The 23,754-nt window shown below is 44.2% G+C and overlaps 1 protein-coding gene across 1 annotated transcript in view; it reads right to left on the reverse strand.

Annotated features, from left to right (window-relative positions):
• Positions 1–23,754, reverse strand: part of LOC140726138 (dedicator of cytokinesis protein 2-like) — a 1,234,790-nt gene that overhangs the window by 941,077 nt on the left and 269,959 nt on the right. Inside the window, exons 12-14 of the mRNA XM_073042110.1 lie at positions 19,600–19,679; positions 11,882–12,007; positions 4,112–4,236 (exon numbers count right to left, since the gene is read on the reverse strand). Coding sequence (XP_072898211.1) covers positions 4,112–4,236; positions 11,882–12,007; positions 19,600–19,679 — 331 coding nt within the window. The remainder of the gene's footprint in view (positions 1–4,111; positions 4,237–11,881; positions 12,008–19,599; positions 19,680–23,754) is intronic.

Genomic DNA, 23,754 nt, shown 5'->3' on the forward strand with positions numbered 1-23,754 from the left:
ACTTACCCCTGACATCTCCTCTGTACCTACTCCCAAGCACCTTAAACCTGTGCCCTCTTGTGGCAACCATTTCAGCCCTGGGAAAAAGCCTCTGACTATCCACACGATCAATGCCTCTCATCATCTTATACACCTCTATCAGCTCACCTCTCAAGGAGAAAAGGCAGAGTTCACTCAACCTATTATCATAAGGCATGCTCCCCGACAGACAACATCCTTGTAAATCTCCTCTGCACCCTTTCTATGGTTTCCACATCCTTCCTGTAGTGAGGTGACCAGAACTGAGCACAGTACTCCAAGTGGGGTCTGACCAAGGTCCTATGTAGCTGCAACATTATCTCTTGGCTCCTAAGCTCAATTCCACGATTGATGAAGGCCAATACACCGCATGCCTTCTTAACCATAGAGCCAACCTGCGCAGCTGATTTGAGCGTCCTATAGACTCGGACCCCAAGATCCCTCAGATCCTCCACACTGCCAAGAGTCTCACCACTAATACTATATTCTGCCATCATTTTGGACCTACCAAAATGAACCAGTTCACACTTACCTGGGTTGAACTCCATCTGCCACTTCTCAGCCTTGTTTTACATCCTATCAATGTCCCGCTGTAACCTCTGACAGCCCTCCACACTATCCACAATGCCCCCAGTATCCTTATAAGTCTCCTCAGCACCCTCCATAAAGCTTCCACATCGTTCCTATAATGAGGCGCCCAGATCTGAACACAATGCTCCAAGTGTGGAATATTGCACTGCAGTTCAGCAGAGTGAATTTCCAGGTGAACGATTTTGATCTGAAACTTTGACGGCCCATTTCCCTTCACAGGCGCTGTCTGACCCATTGAGTTCCTGCAGCACACCATCTGTCACTTCAGATTCCAGTATCTGCCATCTCTTAGTCTCCTGTGTCTCTCTTTTACAACTGTCCCGTTATTCTGTATTGCCATTACGGAGAAGAAAAACAATCTACTGGAGGTTGAGCAGTATCTGTGAGGGAAGAATTGTTGACATTTTGGGCCAAAACAATCCTTTCCACCCCATTGATGCTACTCAACCCACTAAGTTCCACCAGCTGCTTTGTCTTGATGCCAGGTTCCAGCAAATGCGCTCTCCACATTAGCATTATCAAGATTTATCCAAGTTTTATCAAGATGTTTTAGCCAAGACCATGACATAGGAACAGATCTGGGCCGTTCAGTCCATCAAATCTACTTCTACATTTATTTGCCTCCTCAATTTAGGGGCAATAAGAGATGGGCAATAAAAACTGACGTTGCTGGTGATTGTCCACATTCCATCAGCAAATAGAGTTTAAAAGATCCCCAACATAGACACGAGCGATTCTGCAGGTGCTGGAGATCTTGAGCAACACACAGAGAATGGGGGAGGAACCAGCAGGTTGGCAAGACGCTTCATGAGGACAAGAAAGGAAGGAAGGGAAGAAGATTGGAAAAGAACGCAGGGAGAGGCAAAAGAATCCCTCCTAGATGCTAGCTGATAGTCAAACTGGTCTGTTGATCAATGACGCAGATCTCCAGCTGCAAGCTCAGTAACAAGCATCAGACCGATGTACACAACCAGGAAGACAATATGTCACCCTTGGACTCCATTCACACAGTAATGTAATTGGTAATTGGCTGTCGGTTTATCAACCAATTAATGAGTTCCATAGCATGATGAGATGGGCTCTTGTCCTTACAATCTATATCATCATCATCATGTTGCACCTCATCGTTTATCTACACTGCACTTTCTCAGCAGCTTTTACACCTTATTCTGCATTGTTAATGTTTTACTGTAATTCTCTATGCAATGATCCTACCTGTATGACAGTAAACAAGACTGTATCTCAGTACATGTGACAATAATAAACTAATTCCAATTGGTACAGAGGGATCTTGGATTGAAGGTGAAAGTAGTACCGTCAGTGGACAGGATGATAAAGAAGGCATGCGGCCTGCTTGCACTCATTGGTCAGGGCATTTAGTGGAAAAGTTGGGGGTCATGACTCACGTATACCACGCGATTGAGGCCACATTGAGAGTATTGTATGTATTTCTGCTCACAATACTATAGGGGGGATGAAGGGCTTTAGAGTGGCTACAGAAGAGATGCAAAGTTCGAAGTGAACTTGTTATGAAATTACGTATATACAGTACGTCACCATATACAACCCGAAGATATAGTTTCTTGCAGGCATGCTCAGTAAATACAAGAAATATAATAGAATCAATAGGATGGACAACAACAGGATTGATCCAACAGGACAGACGAACAACCAGTGTGCAAATGACAACAAACTCTGCAAACACAAAGAAAAAAGTAATAATAATAATAATAATTTAAAAATAAGCAATAAACATTGAGAACATGAGAGGAAGAGACCTTGAAAGTGAGTACTAAATTGGGGGAACAGTTCAGTGATGGGATGAGGAAGGTATCCTTTTGGGTTCAAGTGCACAATGGTTGAGGGGTAACATGTGTTCCTTAATCTGGTGGTGAGTGTCCTGAGGCTCCTGTACCTTCTTCCTCATTCACCAGGAACTGGAATGTATTATCGATAAAAAAAGGTTGGACAAATTTGGATTATTTTTTTTCTGGAACATTGAAGACTGACGGAGAACTTAACAGAAGTTTATAAAATTACAGTGGATTCAGATAAGCTAAAAAGGTGTAGCATAATGCTTCAGGAAGACAATACCACGATTCCAACCCAGCAACTGCAAAGGAAGAGGGACTTATTTCGAAGGCAGGAAGGTGTGTGGTTTGGAGGACAACTTCCAGATGGTGATGTTACCCATGTTTTTGTTACTCTATCTTCCAGCTGGTAGAAGTGGTGGGCTTGGAAGGTGTTGTATTAGGAGTCTCGGTCGGTTGCTACAGTGCATCATGTAGACAGTACAATCTGCTGCTACCGTAGACTGGTGGTGGAGTGAGTGAATGGCCGTGGATGGGGTGCCTATCAAGTGGGCTACTGTGTCCTGTTTGGTTTTGAGCTTCTTTCATGTTATAAATATTGAGGTAAGAGCAGATTGTTCCATCACAGTCCTGACATGAGCTTTGTAGATGGTGGACAGAAATTGGAGAGTTAGGAAGAGAGTTACTCAACACAAGATTCCCAGATCCTGACCTACTCTTGCAGCCACAATGCGTATATATAAGAGTGCCACATAACGTAGCGGTTAGCAGGATGCTATTAGAGCTCAGGGTGTTCCGGAGTTCAGAGTTCAATTCCGACACCATCTGTAAGGATTCTACCCATAAACTGTGTGGGTTTCCCCGGGGTGCTCGAATTTCTTGCCATGGTCCAAAGACATACTGGCTAGTTGATTGGTCATTGTAAACTGTCCTGTGAATAGGCTGGTGTTCAATCGGTGGGTTGCTAGGTGGTGTGGCTCGTTGGGCCAGAAGGGCCTGTTCCTTGCTGATTCTCTAAATAAACAGATAGATGAATGAATGAATGAATGAATGAATGGATAGACAGAGTGATGGATTAGAGAACTGATAGAAGTATACAAAATTGTGAGGGGTATAGATAGAGTAAATGTAAGCACAGGCTTTTTCCACAGAGGCTGGGTGGGAGTACAACCAAAAGTCACGGGTAAAGGGTGAAAGGTGAAAAGCTTAAGGGGAACATGAGGGAAAACTTCTTCACTCAGAGAGTCATGAGAGTGTGGAATGAGCTGCCAATACAAGTGGTTCATGCAAGCTCGATTTCAACATTTAAGCAAAGTTTGGATAGGGACATGGATGGTAGGTGTATGGAGGGCTATGGTCCCAGTGCAGGTTGATGGGAGCAGGCAGCTTAAATGCTTCTGGCATGGACTAGATGGGCTGAAGGGCCCGTTTCTGTGCTGTACTTCTCTATGACTCTATGACAAGAATGAAAGAAAGAAAGAAAAAGAAAGAAAGAAAGAAAGAAAAAGAAAGAAAGATAGATAGATAGATAGATGGATGGACAATCCAGTTTTGTCAATGGTAATCTTAGGATATTGATAGCAGAGAATTCAAGGATCCTGATACCCTTGATTGTCAGGGAATGACAGCTGGATTTTCTCTTTTGTGGCATTGTCCTTACCCGGGCCTTGTGTGGAGTCAATGTTACTTACCGGGATTACCTCTCCAGTTTCGTCACAGACACACATCGTGACCTCAACATTCTTCTGGGTGGTCTTGTTCTGTTTATCAAACTCTCCTTGAACCAGGGTGACATAAATATCGTTGCGGACATCACCTGGGTTATGGAAAAGAACACAATTCAGTGCTGAGTTTCAATGTTTCACTCTTTGTGAGAAAGGAACCCTATTCATCAGAGTTTTTCAACCAGAAATCCTCCAGTTCAGAGGAGACTTGAATAATCTCTGTTGAGGTAAACATAAATTATTTTTTAGAGTAAAAAGAAGCCCTGTACATAAACAGAAGAGATTCTGTAGATGCTGAAAATCCAGAGTAATACACACAAAATGCTGGAGGAAGTCAGGCACTGTCTATGGAGAGGAATAAAGAGTCAATGTTTCAAGCCTAGACCACTCATGAGTCCTGATGAAGGGTCTTGGCCTGAAACATCGACTCTTCATTCATTTCCATAGATGCTGCCTAAAATCATGAGTTCTCCAGCATCTTGTGAGTGCCACCCAGATATTCCATAATTGTAAATCAGTCTACACAATCTTGCAATATCCAAAATGGTTCGCTAACCCTGTTGTAGCATGAACTGCATTTGACACTAGGGTTGGAAGCAGTGAGTATGGCTATTGAATTTATTTTTATAGGTAAAACAAAAAAAATCCTGTAAATGCTGAGTAGGTCAGGCACTGTCTATAGAGAGACACACAGAGGTAACAATTCAGGTGGATGGTTGTTTTCATCAGACCATTGGCAGACAATGATGACTCTGCTTCTCTCCTCACAGATGCCACCTGACTTGTTGACTACTTAATGCTTTGAGAGTGTGTTCTATAAATGCATGTTTTTTCCTTTTGCTAAGGGTAGTCATATTTGGGTGGAGGGTAGAGATACATCTCTACCAAAGGAAGTGTAAGGCCCTCCTTCCCTATGCTAACCTGCAGTTTACCTGTGGACAAGGTGTAGCATCCGTTTGGCCTCCCTCACCTCCAGATCAGGATCACATGAAGCCTTGGGAAAAGGTAGTAAATGGTTGTATAACCAGCTGGTGCATATCACAAGTCCTGGTTACACGACCGCTGACACCAGGCGGATAATCTCTGAAGAGTATTGATAATGGCTGGGGTCACCCGTCTTGTAAAGACACTGCCCAGAAGGCAATTGCAAACAGTTTCTGTAGAAAAAATTGCCAAGAACAATCATGGTCATGGAAAGACCACGATGACCCACATCATGCGACATGGCACATAATGAAGATGAGTCATGATTACATGAGGGAACATGGTGGGTATTTTGGGAACAACAACAAAAACAGCAGGAGGGAGCAGAATAAACGGCATTACTCAGAGGCTACTTAGAGCTTGCTTCAACATTTCTTCATCTGCATTGATATCAGATCTCTTACCCCATTCAGGAATTGGACAGTTAATAAAGTGCTCCCTGAAGGGCAGAGACTGCTCTATGGAAACCAAAGGTGCATGGCAAAATCCCACAACACAATGCTTGAAAGTAAATACAGGCAGTTCCAGAGCAAAATGCTGCAATTTACCTGCCTCTACGTATAATCTGAATAAGATCAGTAAAGTTTCATTAGTGATGTGATCGATAATTTTTTTTCCACTCCTCTTTCTCTCTTCTTCTAGTTCACATTCCGGTTCCCCTCTTCTCTTTTCCCTTCTCCTCACCTTCCTATCACTTCCCTCTGGTGTCTCCCCCTTCCCTTTCTCCCATGGGCCACTCTCCTCTCCAATCAGATTCCTTCTTCTTCAATCCTTCACCTTTTCCACCAATCACCTCACAGCTTCTTTATCCCTCTCCCCTATCCACCTACTTCCCCCCTTACCTGGCTTCAATCTGACCTGTCAGCTTGGACTCCTTCCCCTCCCACCATCTTCTTATTCTGACTTTTCCCCCTCGCTTTCTAGTCCTGATGAAGGGTCTCAGCTCGAAACATCAACTCTTTATTCTTTTCCGTAGATGCTGTCTGACCTGCTGAGTCCCTCCAGCATTTTGTGTGCGTTGATTTGGGATTTGCAGCATCTGCAGAATCTCTTGTGCTTATGATAGATAATTTTTCTATCTACCAATTCAAACAGAGTGATACAACATGGGAACAGGCCCTTTAGCCCAACTCATCCACAACTGTCATGGTGCCACACCAAGGTTATCCAATTGTCAGTGCTTGGTCCATATTCCTTGAAACCTCTCCTATCCATATGCTTATCAATCAATTTTTAAATGCCATCATTGTGGCCATTGTGAGCTGGCAGTTCATTCCGTATGTTCACAACCATCTACATAAAGAAGTTGCTCCCATAGGTCCACTTTAATTCTTTCATGTCTCTGCATAAAATTATGCCTTCCGGTTTTTAGTTACCCTTCCCTGAGAAGCTATGTTATTCATGATTTTATACAAGCCTGTAGCGTCGCCCCTGGATGTCCTAAGCTCCAAGAAAAAAAAATCCGAGCCTGCCTGACCTTTCCCTTACAACTCAGGCCCTGACTCCTGAATGCATCCTTGTAATTTTTCCCTGTACTCTCACCAGTTTAATGATGATTTTTTTCAAAAACAGGACAACTAATCCTGTATAGAAAACTACAGTTATGGTCTCCTCAAAATAAAGAGCACAATAAATATAAATACATAAGTTAACAATACATAAACTAATTATACGTACATACATTGACACTGCATACATGAGTATTGATACACAAGGTGACTCTGACATGAAATGATACAGTAGTGGTCAAGGGATGAATTAGTGAGAGGAAGTGTCGATCAGCCTTACTGCTTGGGGAAAGGAAATGTTTTTGACTCTAGTCTTGCTGTGGAACCTCACCACTGATGGAAGTGGGACAAACAGTCCATAAGCAGTAGGTGAGATCCTTCAAAATGATGCTGGCCTTTCTATGGCACCTTTCTGTATGTGTTGGTCATGTGTTGGACAATTTTGATTACTCATTGTAGAGCCTTTCTATCCACTGCAGTGCAGTTTCTGTACCTTGTGGAGACACTGTGTATCTGTAGAAGGATGTGAGTATGGGTACACGTAGTCCAGCTCTCTTCAGTGTCCTCAGAAGGTAGAGGCATTGGTCAATGAAGTATGTCTGTCTGTCTGTCCAAATCTAACCTGAAAGAAGGAACAACCTGCTATCTGTGCCAGCTAGAATGGGAAGGATTAATACAAGGACAGTCCTTTAGAGCAGAGATGAGGATACATTTCTTTTGCTAAAGAATGGCGAATCTGTGGAATTCGTTGCTACAGATGGATGTGGAAGGCCAAGTCATTGGGTATATTTAAAGTGGAGGTTGATAGGTTCTTGATTAGAAACAGTGTCAAAGGTTGCAGGGAGAAGGCAGCAGAATGGGGTTGAGAGGGATAATGTATCAGCCATGACGGAATGCGGAGCAGACTCAATGGGCTGAATGGGCTAATTCTACTCCTATGTCTTTTGGTCTTATGGTTCAAATCCCTTAAATAAGACTTGAACCTTCCAACTCAGCAATGAGAACGTCACTTTAAGAGTCTATGAAGGAGTTAGTTTATTTTGGTCATTACTTGTAACTACCTTAAAGCTGATTTCATCTCATGGTTGAGGAAGTTCCTAAATTAAAGGAAAATTTCAAGCTCATTTTTTAAATGTGATTGACAATCAATAATGTCAATAAAATGACAAATAAGTCTTCTGTCAAGGTATGCATTTTGGTTCTCATTCAATATTAGTATTTACTGTTTTAAGATGCTTCATAGATTTAGGATTGTGACTTTGCTCCATAGAACATTGAACCTGACAATCCAGTAATGACCCTTCAGCCCACAATGTTGTACCGACCATTTAACCTACTCAAAGATCAATCTAACTCTTCCCTCCTAGAACGCCCTCCATTTTCCCATCATCCATATGCCTATCTAAGAGTTTCTTAAATGCCCCTAAGGGATCTGACTCTACCACCATAGGGTGTTTCATGCACTCACCATGAACAATATTACCCCTGACTGACCTCCTACACAATCATCTTAGAATATGCCTCCTCACATTAGCTATTTCCACTCTCTCTGTGCCTCTTATCATCTTTCACAATATCAAAGTCATCTCTCATCCACCTTCACTCCAGAGAGAAAAGCCCTAGGTCACCCAAGCCTGCTTCATAAGATAAAGAATGTTAACCAGAATTATTTGGGAACTTGAATAAAATGCGGAAAATCCTAGAAAATCCTCAGCAGATCAGGTGGAGTGTATGGAGGTAAAAAGAGTTCATGCTCAGGTCTGTGACCTCCTGTCTAAATTGTGAAGAATTGGAAAAGAAGCATCTGGTTTCAAGGCGGAAGGGTTGCAGAACAGTGGGGTTGCCTGTGATGTGATTGAGACCAAAAATATATCAAAGTCCAAAAAAAAGGAAAAATAAAGGCATTTTTTGTCTACTCTTACCATTTTAAACACTTCTGTCAGGTCATCTCTCAGCCTCTTCCTTTCCAAAGAGGAAAGCCCTAACTCGCTCAGCCTTTTCTCATAAGGCATACTGTCTAATCCAGGCTTCCAAAAAGCCCTGGTCACTTTTTAAAGCTTGTGCTCAATCCTCCAAACAAGCGACTGCTCACTCTATCTCAAACCCTCTGACAAGTTCCAAAAGGCCCCACTTGCTGATTTTAGTAACTATTATAATATAACACACCCTCCTGACATGGTGTCATTCCTCTTTTCCAATCTGGAGCACCACTAATGGACCATTTGAGATGTGCTCTTGTAAAAGCTGCATTAAAAGATTGTTTGTCATATGATCACCACTACCACCCTCTGTGTGAAAAACGTCGCTTTCAGACCATAACCATCCAAGGTATCGGGAAAGGTTGAATAGGCTAGCGCTTTATTCCCTGGAGTACTGAAGAAGAAGGAGAGATTTGGCAGAGGTATATAAAATTATGAGGTGTATAGACAGGGTAAATACAAGCAGGCCTTTTCCATCGAGATTGGGGGAGACCATAGGTTAAAAAGGGTGAAATATTTTAGGGGAACCAGAGGCAACTTGTATACTCAGAGGGCAGTGCAAGCGTGGATCAAACTGCCAGCGGACATGGTGGATACCAGTTCGATTTCAGCGTTTAAGAGAAGATTGGATATGCTCATGGATGGGAGGGGTGTGGAAGACTATTGTCCAGGTGCAGGTTAATAGGACGAGGCAGGTTAGTAGTTCAGCATGAAATAGGTGAGCTGATAGGCCTATTTCTGTGCTACAGTGTTCTGTAGATCTATATATCTCACAGCTTGGTTCAAGTTGAATGGACACAGTATTCATCTACATCTCTTTCTCTACTTCTCATGTGAGTTACCTCTACCTCACTACTATTCTTCTCACAGTTGCCATTGAGCAGGCGGTACTGAAGCCTAAAGTCCCACACCACCAGGTTCAAGAACAGTTACTTCCCTTCAAACATACAGATCTTCAATCAACCTGCACAACCAATCCTACAGAGTTTTTCAAGGAAGTCACCCAGAAAGTTGATGAAGGGAAGGTAGTAAGTGTTGTCTACATGGGCTTTAGCAGGGCATTTGACCAGGCCCCACATGGGAGGTTGATCAAGAAGGTTTAGTCACTTAGCATTCAAGTTGAGGTAGTAAATTGAATTACACATTGTCCTCATGGGCGAAGCCAGCAAGTGGAAGTAAATGGCTGCCTCTTTGACTGGAGGCATGTGACTAGTGGTGTGCTGTAGAAATCGGTGCTGGATCCATTCATCTTTGTCGCCTATATCAATGATCTCGATGATAATGTAGTAAAATGGATTAGCAAATTTCTGGATAACACCAAAGTTAGAGGCTTAGTAGACAGTGTGGAAGAATGTCAAAGCCTTCAGCAGAATCTGGACCAGCCAGAAAGATGGGCTGAAAAATGGCAGCTAGAATTTAATGCAGACAAGTATAAGATCTTACACTTTGGGAGACAAACTAGGTAGAACTTAGACAATGAGCAGCAGTAGAACAGAGGGATCTGGGAACTAAGTTCAGGAGGTGAGATGGTAGATTGAATTTGTAAGGCCTAATTTGGAATCTACATCTACACCTTCAACTACAACACAGAGTCTTGCCATCTTCAGAAGTTTTCTGATGACTCTGCCATAGTTGGATGCATCAGCAAGGGAGATGAGGCTGAGTACAGGGCTACGGTGGGAAACTTTGTCACATGGTGTGAGCAGAATCATCTGCAGCTTAATGTGAAAAAGACTAAGGAGCTGGTGGTGGACCTGAGGAGGGCTAAGGCACCACTGACCCCTGTTTTCATCCAAGGGGTCAGTGTGGACATGGTGGAGGACTACAAATACCTGGGGATACGAATGGACAATAAACTGGACTGGTCAAAGAACACTGAGGCTGTCTACAAGAAGGGTCAGAGCCGTCTCTATTTCCTGAGGAGACTGAGGTCCTTTAACATCTGCCGGACCATGCTAAGGATGTTCTACGAGTCTGTGGTGGCCAGTGCTATCATGTTTGCTTTTGTGTGCTGGGGCAGCAGGCTGAGGGTAGCAGACACCAACAGAATCAACAAACTCATTCGTAAGGCCAGTGATGTTGTGGGGGTGGAACTGGACTCTCTGACGGTGGTCAGAGGATGCTGTCCAAGTTGCATGCCATCTTGGACGATGTCTCCCATCCACTCCATAATGTACTGGCTAGGCACAGGAGTACATTCAGCCAGAGACTCATTACACTGAGATGTAACACTGAGCGTCATAGGAAGTCATTCCTGCCTGTAGCCATCAAACTTTACAACTCCTCCCTCGGAGTGTCAGACACCCTGAGCCAATAGGCTGGTCCTGGACTTATTTCCACTTGGCATGATTAACTTATTATTATTTAATTATTTATGGTTTTATATTGTTATATTTCTACACTAATCTTGGTTGGCACGACTAAAACGAAACCCAATTTCCCTCGAGATCAATAAAGTATGTCTGTCTGTCTGTCTGAGTATTGTCTGCAGTTTGGTTCACCTATCTAAAGGAAAATTGTCAATAAGATTGAAAAAGTGCAGAAAAGGATGTTGCCAAGACTTGAGGACCGAAGTTATGGGGAATGTTTGAATAGGTTAGGAACTTAGAAACAAAGAAACATAGAAAATAGGTGCAGGAGTAGGCCATTCGGCCCTTCAAGCCTGCACTGCCATTCAGTATGATCATGGCTGATCATCCAACTCAGAACCCTGTACCTGCTTTCTCTCCATACCCCCTGATCTCTTTAGCCACAAGGGCCATATCTAACTTCCTCTTAAATATAGCCAATGAACCTGCCTCAACTGTTTCCTGTGGCAGAGAATTCCACAGATTCACCACTCTCTGTGTGAAGAAGTTTTTCCTCATCTCGGTCCTAAAAGGCTTCCCCTTTATCCTTAAACTATGACCTCTCGTTCTGGACTTCCCCAACATCTGAAACAATCTTCCTGCATCTAGCCTGTCCAATCCCTTTAGAATTTTATATGTTTCAATAAGATCCCCCCTCAATCTTCTAAATTCCAGTGAGTATAAGCCTAGTCAATCCAGTCTTTCTTCATATGAAAGTCCTGCCATCCCAGGAATCAATCTGGTGAACCTTCTCTGTACTCCCTTATTCGTAAGAGTGTTGGATAATGAGGGGAGATTTGTTAGAGGTACACAATTATCTTGCGTTATGCAAGTTAAGTTTTTCACTGTATGTCAGTCCATGCGACAACAATAAAACAAATCCAAAACTAACAAGAACCAGGTCCACAGTTATCTCACCTGGCATGATGATCTCAGGAAACCCCATTTTCCTCGCAACCACCGTGTTTCTGTCCACCAAATGAGGATGGTCCTTGCGAATTTGTTTCAGATCTCCAGACAGTAACTTCATTGAAACCCAGAGACCTGGAAAAAGAGTGGAATTAGCAATGGAATATGGGAAAATGCTATCCACTACTAAACATATGCAATGAAAACATTAGGGTGGAACAGTTCCTGCAACTTGGGTACAATCCTCATCTCCGGTTATAACTGTATGAAGATTGTACATTTTCTGTGACCTCTCCTTTCTACCGAATGCTCTGGTTTCTTCCAACGTCCCAGAAACATGCAGGTTAGTAGTTTAAATCACTATTGTAAATTGATCCTGTTGTACAGGGGCAGCAGAGTAGGGTAGCAGGTAGCACAATCACTTTACAACGCCAGTGATCTCCAATCGGTTTTCGGTTCCCCTTGCTGTCCGTCAGGAGTTTGTACGTTCTCACCATGAGCGTATGTGCTTGCACCGGGTGCTCCTCACACATTCCAAAGGCGTACACTGAGAGTCAATGAGTTGTAGGCCTGCTGTTAACCTTCACTTCATGGTATGAACATCAATTTCTCGTTCTGGTAAGATTTCCTCCCCCTTCTTCGACCTCTATTCCCCACTCAGACCTCTCATCACCTGTATATTATCTCCCCCTGGTTACCTTCCTTCCCCCCTTTCTCCACTCTCCTCTCCTATTGGATTCCTTCTTCCCTTTCTCCCTGGTCCACTCTTCTCTCTTATCAGATTCCTATTTCCCTTTCACCAATGGCCCACCCTCCTTTCCTTTTGGATTCCTTCTCCAGCCATTTACCTTTCCCACCCACCTGGCTTCACCTATCATCTTCCGGCCAATCCTCCTTCTTACCCCCCCACCCCCAGCCTTTTTATTCCGGTGTCTTCCCCCCCTTCCTTGCCAGTCCTGAAGAAGGGTCTCGGCCCGAAAGGGCAACTGCCTGACCTGCTGAGTTCCTCCAGTATTTTGTGTGTGCATTGCTGTAGACCTGCTGTGTTGGCATCCATAGTCTGTTGTTTTACCGTCTTTGTCTATTCTAACACTCCAAATTCTAACACTCATCTGACATTAGCTTTATTGGTCACATATAAAGTACATCACAGCATCAAAACCTGGAGTGAAATGCAAACTGTTGCGACCCAAACCCCATATGCCTTTGGAATGGGGAAGGAAACCCACGTAATCTTGTAGTCTTGGGAAGAATGTACAAAGTCCTTACAGACAGCGGTGGGAATTGAACCTAGGTCGCTGGCACTGTAATAGTATTACACCGACTGCCATTATACCGTGCCGCCCCAGATGAGTCCATGACAATGTTCAGTTGGGTTGGACACTCTAGGATCAGAGGTCACAAGAGGGTCGTAGTGTGACACATTGTGGTTACAACAAAGACGGCTCAGAACAGAAAGATGGAATATCTCCTGCTTCATTGCTGCAGACAAATATCCACTGTGAAATGAGTTCAGACGATGATGTGAGTCTCTGGCTCAATAGTATTCTTTCATTTGACGTTAATGGGCCAAAAATAATTGAAAGAGCTGCAGGCAAAATGGACTCAGAGAGGGGATATGAGTAATTGATGAGAGGCAGGGAACTTGGGAGTTTGACCTCCTGAAAGATTCTCCCCAATGAATGGAGTCACAGAGCACTACAGCACAGAAACAGACCCTTCAGCCCATCCAGTCTGTACTGAGCCATTATTCTGCCTAGTCCTGTACTTACCCAAACTTCTCTTAAATGTTGAAATCAAACCTGCATCCACCACGTCTACTGGCTCCACACTCTCACCACCACTTGCTCTACTTAACAATTCACCTTTCACCCTGAACCCATCAAGTCAAGTTTATTGTCATTGAACTATATACAGTCGGCCCTCCTTATCCGCAAGGGACCTCTGTGGGATGCTCAAGTCCCTTATATAAAATGGTGTAGTATTTGCATATAACCTATGCACATCCTCCCCTATACTTTAAATCATCTCTAGATTACTTATAATACCTAATACAATGTAAATGCTATGTAAACAGCTGTTATACTCTAATGTTTAGGGAATATTGACAAGAAAAAAACTGTACAGTACATGTTCCTCTCGCTCACAACACAAGCAGCAAACGAACGAGACGCGAGGCGAACAATGATCGAACGATGAGTAAGATTTGTAATCCCTGTACAGTAGTTGTTACACTGTCTTGTTTAGGGAATAAGGACGCTTTGGAGGAGGCTCAATAATACTAAAGTCAGGAACTGTGGAGGTTGGGGGCTGAGGATCTCCAAGCATTGAAAGTCGAGGCTTCAGAATTGCAGGTGCTTTCGTTAGAAACATTGTTATAGGAAGCTGTCTCTTCTTTTTCTTTGCATCATCCAAAAAATCTTGCAGTGGTTGTAGGCACGTTGTTATCCCTCAGGTGACTCGGAGGCTTCGTGCCATCAAAGGATTGAACAACTGCTGGAAGAGCACTTCCAGGTTTTCTCGATTTGTGGTTGGTTAAATTCGCGCATGCGGAACTCGTGGATAAGGAGGGCCGACTGTACATGTATACTATCAAACTTTCTCCATACCAGGACGCAAAGCGCATAACACATGATAACTTATGAAAGTAAGGATAAAATCTACAGATGGATTATACATAAACAAACTAAAGTGCATAAATTAAATATTGTAAAGAACAGAACAGATTGACCAGTGACACTTTGAATGCGATGCAGTAAGGTGCTCAGAGACCTAGTGGCCTGAGGGAAGAAACTGTTTTTCATCCTGACTGTTCTTGTCCTTATGCATTGTAATCTCCTGCCTGATGGTAGAAAGTCAAAGAGGATGCTGGATGGATGGGTGGGATCCTTAATGATACTTAAGGCCCTGCATATGAGCGCTCCTGATAAATGTCCCCGATGGATGGTAGGGTGATCCCTATGATCCTCTCAGCCATTCTCTCAGTCCTTTGTAGGGACTTCCGGTCCGATGCTCGACTGCTCCCATACCAGATGGAGATGCAACTTGTCAGGATGCTCTCAATGGTGCTCCCATAAAATGCAGTAAGAATGAGGGTGGGAGCCTTGCTTGCCTCAATTTCCTTAGGAAGTGGAGGTACTGCTGTGCTTTCTTGTTCAGGGAGGTGACATTAAGGGATAAGGTGAGGTCATCCATGATGCGAACTCCAAGGAACTTGGTGCACTTAACTCTCTCTATGGAGGAGCCATAACCACTAGTTCTAGTCTCCCTCAACCTCAGTGGAAAAAGACTGCATGAATTTACCATATCTATACACTTCCTAATTTTGTACACGTCAATCAGATCTCCCCTTATTCTCCATTGCTCCAGGGAATAAGATCCTTTTGGATTTTTAATGGGTATCCTTGATTGATATGTAATGAAATCTGTCATAAGGGAGCATCCTTTGAGTAATTTGTATTTAAATTTTAAGAAGTCAGGCATTTTAATGGATGACAAATTGCTACCATTAACAATTCTACACATTCCGTTGGGCAAATTGGAATAACAAATTCCAAAGGAAAGGGACACAAGTGGTGGCCGACACTGCCCAGCCCATCATGGACACAGCCCTTCCTTACCATGGACTGCCACAAGGCTGCATTCACCATCAAGGATCACCACCACCCAGGTCATACCCTCTTCTCACTGCAATGGAGGAGGAACTTCTTTAGCTAGAGTGGTGAATCTGTGGAATTCGTTGCCACCGGTGGCTGTGGAGGTCAAGTCATTGGGTATATTTAAGGCAAAGGTTGTTCATTTCATGATCAGTCAGGGCAGATGGGAGACAGGGAGAAGGCAAGAGATTGGGTCTGAAAGGGAAACGGATCAGCCATGATGAATTAGCGGAGCACTCGTTCAGCCTAATGGCCTAATTCTGCTTCTATATCTTGTGGTCTTAGAGAGGGGTATAAAATTATGAGGGTCATTGGCAGGGTGAGTGCATGCAGCCATTTTCCCTGGGTTGGGGAATGATAAATTAGAAGAGATAGGTTTGTGAGAGGGAAGAAACTTAATAGAAATCTGACGGGCAACATTTTCAGCCAGAGAATCTGGCCTAATTCTGCTCGTAGGTCTTATAGTCTACCGCAAAGCAGGACATCCAGACCCTGAAGAGCCGCACCACTAGTTTCATGAATAGATAGGGATAGTGACCGTATGTAGGCAGATAGGACTGGTTCAATTCGATATCATGGTAAGGAGAGATATAGTGGGCTGAATGGCCTGTTCCTGCATTGTTCTTTGTTCTATGTTCTTTATGATTGTATGTCCAAATCTCAATCTCACTTTCAGTACAAATGCGAGACGATCATTGTTTCCTGTTAGCTTCTTGCTATCTTTATGCTTATGTTCTGTGTCTATGCAACAGGCTGTTTCCTCTCGAAGTAACATCGCTGCTTTGCCAGAACCAATCTTGTGGGAAATTAACCTTGAAATTAACTAGAATGATGTCTAGGCTCTTGCCAACAGCAAATTGAGGTCAGTGGGTATGCCTGCCGTCACCACAGATGGCAAAATTCCCTCCAGTCCCTAACTGGCATTGCAGCAGTCCAGTAAAACCTTGATTTTCACATTTTGCATTTCCTTAAAAATTCATCTTCAAGACAGCAAGACAAAAATCCAGCACTGCATACGATGACTCTAAGTTGGATCTGCAGCTCCTAAAAAGTTGTTATGTCAGAGAAAAGACACCAACAATAATTCGCATTTATTTAGCAACTGTAAGTACATTTGGAAATGTAAAACCTCCCAAGACTCTTCATCAGGACTGGAGAGAAAAAAGATGAGGAGGTGGGGTGGGGTTAGAAGAACCATAAGGTGATAGGTAAAACCGGGGGGGGGGTGGGGTGAGGTGGGGGGAGGGATGAAGTAAAGAGCTGGCAAGTTGATTGGTGAAAGATATACAGGGCTGGAGAAGGTTGAATCTAACAGGAAAGGACTGAAAGCCATGGAAGAAAGAAAAGGGGAAAGAGCACTAAAGGGAGGTGATAGGCAGGTAAGGAGATAAAGCGAGAGAAGGAAATGGGAATGCAAAAGGTGAAGGAGAGGTTAGGGGCGCATCACCAGAAGTTTGAGAATTCGATGTTCGTGCTTTCTGGCTGGAGGCTCCCCAGACAATATAAGGTTGCTTCTCCACCCTGAATGTGGCCTCATTGCAACAGCAGAGGAGACCATGCACTGATATGTCAGAATGGAATGGGAAGTGGAATTAAAATGGGTGGCCACTGGGAGATCCTGCTTTTTCCTGGCAGACGGAGCTTAGGACTTTGCACTGGATACAGTATATGACCCAACAGACTCACAGGTGAAGTCTCGCCTCACCTGGAGGGACTGTTTGGGGCCCTGAATGGTAGTGAGAGAGGAGGAGTAGGGGCAGCTGTAGCACTTGTTCCGCTTGCAAGGGTAAGTGCCAGGAGGGAGATCAGTGGGGAGGGACAAATGGACAAGGGAGTCGCATAGGGAGTGATCCCTGCGGAAAGCAGAAAGTGGGGGTGGGAAAGATGTGTTTGGTGGTGGGATCCCATCGGGGATGGTAGAAGTTACAGAGAATTATGTGCTGGACACGGAAGCTGGTGGGGTGGTAGGTTAGGACAGCCATGTGGGAGTTACAGGTGAAGCCTATCCCTCAGAAAAAGACTGGTAAGCAATCTTCTTCCACCACATGGCATGGTTGCATAGCTGTTAGCGTATCGCTTTACGGCGGCAGCTGTAAGATAGAAAATACTGACAGGAGAAGGGGCAAAAGCAGGCTCTGGCACCTTAAAACTAGTTGCTTTGGGCAGATGGGGCTCATCAGCTGTGGCGGTGAAGTAAAGCTCAGGTGTCAAACCTCCGCTACCTCGCAGCGATACCTACCCAGGGAGAAAGCTTCGGCAGTAAACCCCGAGGAAAAAATCCGCAGCTGAAGTCCCTGAGGCAGTCCCACGTCGAGTTCAATGCTGACTGGCAACTCCTGCGATGCTGCTGGTGCCAAACTGTATCGGTCTCTGCCATTCCTTTGGCTTCATCAGATGCGTGGAGAGGGAGAGCCCATTGCACGGGCAACAGCTTGCTCTCCATATTGTACTGCCCTGGCTTGCGTATCTAGACAGCTAGGATGCAATGTCCATGGTCGACCCTGACCAGCGAAGACATCGTTGTAAGACAGAGGTTGGATTCCCGCCACTGCCAGTCAGGAGTTTGCATGTTCTTTCCATGACCGCGTGGGTTTCCTCCTACATCCCAAAGACATATGGGTTAGGGTTAGGGTGAGTGACTGGTGGCCATGCCATGTTGACGCCAGAAGTGTGGGGACACTTGTGGGCTGCCCAGCAGAATCCCCACTGATCTGATTCGACGTTAAGATTCGTTTGTTTGGATGTCCGTGCAACAAATAAAGCTGAACTTTGGACCGTAAGACAGAGGAACAGTTTCCATTTGTTCTGTATTCCACTAAATACTCAGTTACTCCTTTTCTCTCTTTTATACCTTTCCATGGAACTCCAGCTAATTGGAGCAGCTGTTTAATTGGGCCGAGATGTACTCTCGGGCACAAGGGCAGCTTGGAGGTGTAGCAGTTAGTGCCAGCCACCTGCCACATCTTCCCGTGACCTCCTGGTGCTTTGGCTTCCTCCCGCATTTCAAAGACGTATGGGTTAAGGTTACTAAGTTGTGGGTGACGATATTTTGCCGTTGGAAGCACGTCGACACACATGGGCACATCCTCCGACTGTGCTGGTCAACGCAAGTGACTCATTTCACTGTATGCTTTGATATACATGTGACAAATAAACCTAATCTTACAGCACCAGCAACCTGCATTCAATTCTGCCGTTCTCTGCAAGGAATTTCTACATTCACCCTGCGACCGTTCGGATTTCCTCCAGATGCCCAGCTTCCTCCCACGTTCCAAAGACATACTGGTTGGTAGGTTAACTGGCCATTGCGAATTGTCCTATGATTAGGCTAGGATTAAAATCGGTTAGTAGGTTAATTAGTCACGTGGGTGTAACTGGGCGGCATGGGCTCATTGGGCTGGTAAGGCCTGTTACCGTGCTCTATCTCTAAATAAGTAACATAAATAAAAATTTGGGTGGTGGGGGTGGAGATACATCTCTAGCAAAGGAATTGTAGGGACGTCTCCCCTCTGCTAGCCTGCAGGTCACCCTTGGGCAAGGAGTAGCACCTGTGTAGAAGCCCCACACCACCTGCCCCCCACCAAATCAGGTCACGTGAGACCACGGGAGCAGGTGAGGGATGGTCGCAGAGCAACTGGTGCATATCACAAGTCCTGGTTATGTGACCACTGACACCAGGCAGACAATCTCTGAATAGTTTGTCTTGTAAAGACGCTGCCCAGAAGGCAGCAATGGCCAAACATTTGCCAAGAACAATCATGGTCATGGATAAACCATAATTGCCCACGTCCTACGACGCGGCACATATCGGTGACGATGATATATTTTAAAAATATGAAATTTGCATAGAGGTTGACCAGCTTAACCCCGGTCAAATGTTTGCAAAGCAAAACCCCTGTGAAGGAAGACAATGGGAAGTCACTTTGAGAACAAGTAGGGAACTGGCAGAAGTGCTGGGAGGAAGGAGAGTAAATATGGAAGGAGAGCAGATAAGCATTAAGACAAATCAATCTGGAGAGAATAATGACTGCTGTGCTCAAGTGCTGAGGGAAATGGAAAAGAATATTTTACCTTGTCCTTTGTGGTTGATGTCTTTGGCAGCTACAACCTTATGGATTAGAGTGTGGAGGAAATCGTTCTCAGCCGTAACTCTGTCAGGAAGACAAAAAGAAAGCTTGAAAAATAATTAACTCTGGGAGGCACATTGGACGCCACAAATGCCTGAGCAGTTGGGTGACACCACGGAGCAAACTGATTATCCTCCAAAGAAAGCCAAGAAAAACCAACGTTGGTTCCATTTTGTATTACGGGGTGGATTACAAAGGCTTCCTGGAACCCGACCAGCCAGCTGTGAAATTGTTCTTAGCATCTGTGCACATTGACTCTTTGCGGTTGTGTATGTGTGCGTGTGTGTTGGAGAGAGAGGGAGAGGGAGCGCGGGCAGGCTAAAATTTTAACTGCTAGGGGAAGCGTTCTGTGCTGCACTGCAGAAAAGGAGAAAGTAAAAGTTACACAGGAGTGTCAGAACATGGACCGTACAAAATTCTTCCAGTTTTTCACAGAGTAAACGCAGGGAAGATGGCTCAGTCGAATGTCCGGAAGTTGAGCCCGATGACCAGAGCCTAGAATCTGGAGGCCTTTCTTGAAATTAGAGGACTGTGTATGTGTGCACGGGTGGGAGTAGGGAGGAAAGCCATTTGTTGCTCGTTGCTGTTTAGTCGCTTGCTGTGCTCTTTGCTGTTCTGCCGAACACTGTGGTTGTGCTATGTTGTCACCAGAATGTGTGGCGACTCTTGCAGGCTGCCCCCAGCACATCCTCAGGTGCCTTCATTGTTGACACACTCAGTAAATCTGAACCTGAACCCTCCGGCTGAGTGACTCAAAATTAGGGAATGAGATGAAGAGAAGGTTCTTCACTTGAGTGGGATGGTGAATGTTTGGAATTTGTTAACCCAACAGATTGTGGGCTATGCTGCATTCTAAACTAGATTACAGAGTTATAGAGCCATACAGAATAGAAACAGGCTCCATGGACATCTCGTCAATGCCGACTGAGATGCCCACCTGAACTAATCCTATTGGCCTGCATTTGGGCCCACATCCCTCTAAACCTTTCCACTGCCTGTATCTGTCCAGACAGCTTTTAAACCTTGTGTTTAAAATGCAGTGTCGTGGTTAGCGTGATACTTCTACAGCTCAGGACAGTCAGGAGTTTGGAGTTCAATTCTGGCGCCATTCTACAAGGAGTCTCTGAACGTCCCGCTCGTGGAATGCATGGGTTTTCTCCAGGTTCTCCAGTTTCCTCTCACAGCCCTAAGATGTACCGAATAGGTTAATTAGTCGTTGTAAACTGTCCCCTGATTAGATTATGGTTAATTGGGTTTGTCTGGGGTTGCTGGAGCAATGGGGTTAGAGAGCCAACTCTGCACTGTACCAATAAATAAATAAATTTTTTTATCAATAAAGTAGATTGATTCAGGTTACGTGAGACTTTAAAATGTTAAGAACCTCAGAGATGACCTCACCATAACTTGAACCTCTTTTGTCTCAGAGATGTTGGCTTAGCGATATGTTGTACTGAGGCCAGGGATAAGGTCCAGAAGCCTGAAGACACACACTCCATGATTCAGAGACAGCTTCTTTTCCTCTGCTATCAGACTTCTGAATGGTCCATTAACTCATGAACAACACCTCCTTATTCATTTGTTTCTGTACTGTTTATTCATCTTGCAACTTACAGCGATTTTAAGTCTTGCACACGAGCAGCGGTATCAGCAGTCACTGATCAGGTTCAAATCCTGCCACTGTCTGTAAAGAGCCTGTATGTTCTCCCTGTGAATGTGTGGGTTTCCTCTGGGTGCTCACGCCTCCCGGAGACTTACGGCGTAGGGTTAGTAAGTTGCGGGGTGCCGCATTTTGCAACGCACTTCACCGTATGTTTCCATGTGCGTGTGAGAAATTAAGCTAGCTTTCTTTATCTTTGAAGTCACAATCAAATGCTGGCTTGGCCACAGCTGGAGTATCGTGTCAGGTTCTGCTATCACTCCTCGGGAAAGATGCAAAGGCTTTGGAAAAGATGCAGACAAGAACGAGGGAGGGTGGACTGGACAGGCTGGAGTTACTCACACATTGCAGAGATCCGATAGGAGCATTCTACCTTCATAATCATGAAGCCTATCGGCAAAGTAGAAGACAATACTCATTAACAAAGGAATCAAGAACTGGGGCTTGTCTGGTTGATGAGACTAAGCAGAGTAATGTTAAGTATGGACTAGATGGGCTGAAAGGCCTATTTTTGTGCAGTAGTGTTTTCTGACTCTATGATTATGTAGAATGAAGGTGTTGGAGAAAACGATATTTCCACCTACACAACAGAGATATTTTGTAGTGGCCAATGAACATCTTTGGGTTGAGGGAGGAAACTGGAATGCCCAGGTGGAACTAATACAATGTTGCATTACTTTCAAAAGCAGTAAATGGTCATCAGCTTGGACAAACTGCCTGCCAAAGTGGTGCAGCTGATACACTTGGAGCATTCAAAAGAGGGCCCGTGGCCAAAACCCTGGGCCACCGCGGGAGTCAAAGGCCCTGATGTCCGAGAGTCCACAAGTCCATTGGAGGCTGGAGATGTCCTGTACTGGGGTTGCCCAACTTTGTATGTACGTGGGCGGGTAGAAGGGAGAATCGGGGCTAGTTTTGCTGTTGTTGGTTTGTTGCTTATTATGCCCTGGTTTTTTTGAGCTCCAGGTTGTTCTGCCGAACGTCGTGGACATGCTAGGTTGACGCGGGAATGTGTGATGACACTTGCAAGTTGCCCCCAGCACACCCTTAGATAATGATGGTGTCAATGCAAATGAAACATTTTAGTGCATGTTTCAGTGTACATGTGACAAATAAAATGAAAATAAAATGAATTTCACTCTGAAGGCAGCTGAAAATGTGAAATTATTTGTGCTAATATTTTGTTTTATGCACTGTGTGTGATATACAGTACTGTGCAAAAGTCTTGAGCACATATATATAGCTAGGGTGCCTAAGACTTTTACACAGTACTGTAATTTTATGTATTGCACTATACTGCTGCTATAAAAAAAACAAATTTCATGACGTATGTGAGTGATGATAAATCTGATTCTTACATGGGTCTCTATTGTGGACTGAGATTGGGAAGGGGATGGGGAGAGGGGAATCATGGTTGGGAAAAGGGGAAGGGAGAGGGAAGCACCAGAGGGACATTCTGTAATAATTAATAACCCAATTGTTTGGAATTAAATGATGTCTCAGGTGATGTCCCACACCCCTCCTGGTGTCTCAAGGGCATGGGACAAGCTGAATTGTTCAAGTGAAGGGTTCTGATCTGCAACATTAAATGTGATCCTCTTTCCGCAGATGTAGCTTGACCTGTTGAGCGTTTCCACTATTTGACATTTTGATTGCTTGTACACAGAGCTAGTCAGGAACTTGATGGGCCAAATAGTCTCCTCCTGTGCCTTAATTATCCTGTGCCCCTTCCTCTTATTGCTTCTTATGCAACTCCCGTTCCAACACTCGGCTCCTTTCATTTCAAAGTGTCAATCACTCCCTGGCTGAAATTAAAATTTCTGATAGGAATCTGAAAATTATCTTGTACCATACAAAGTGTCAACTCTCGTCTTAATTTCCTCTGCTTAAGCTAGATAGGAAGCCCGGGGTAATTATATTCCTGACCTGCTATTTATTGGTCTGTCTAAAGAGCTCTCAAAACTCTGAATGGAAGGACATCTGGGGTATCATGACCATAATGCTGGAAGTTTTAAATTGGCTACCACAATGAAGATAATGAAAATCTACAGTTCATTCAGATTTTAACAGGCCAGCAAACACTAGACCGCATATATCATCACCTCCGATTTCCTTCTTAATTTAAGTAGTGCACGTGAGATGACTGCACCATGCTCTGAGCGCTATAATATGATTTCGGGCTGATATTAGGATGTTTTTTACTTCGAGCGTGAAGTGATTAACTAAACTAAGAGAGGAATCGGAGCAGGGCAATTAGTCAAACCAATTAGGTATTGTTCCTGTTTATTATAAACCGCACATTTTTGAGGTTGGAAGTGTTTTAATCAGAATCTAATACCAGAGGGCGTGCATTTAAGGTGACGGAGTTAAGTTCAAAGTAGATTTGAGGGTCAAGTTTCTGTACCTAGAAAGTTGCCTGCATGGAAGGGACTGCCAGGGATGGAG

This window comes from Hemitrygon akajei, chromosome 4 (genome assembly GCF_048418815.1).
Source record: "Hemitrygon akajei chromosome 4, sHemAka1.3, whole genome shotgun sequence".
NCBI classification, from domain to species: domain Eukaryota; kingdom Metazoa; phylum Chordata; class Chondrichthyes; order Myliobatiformes; family Dasyatidae; genus Hemitrygon; species Hemitrygon akajei.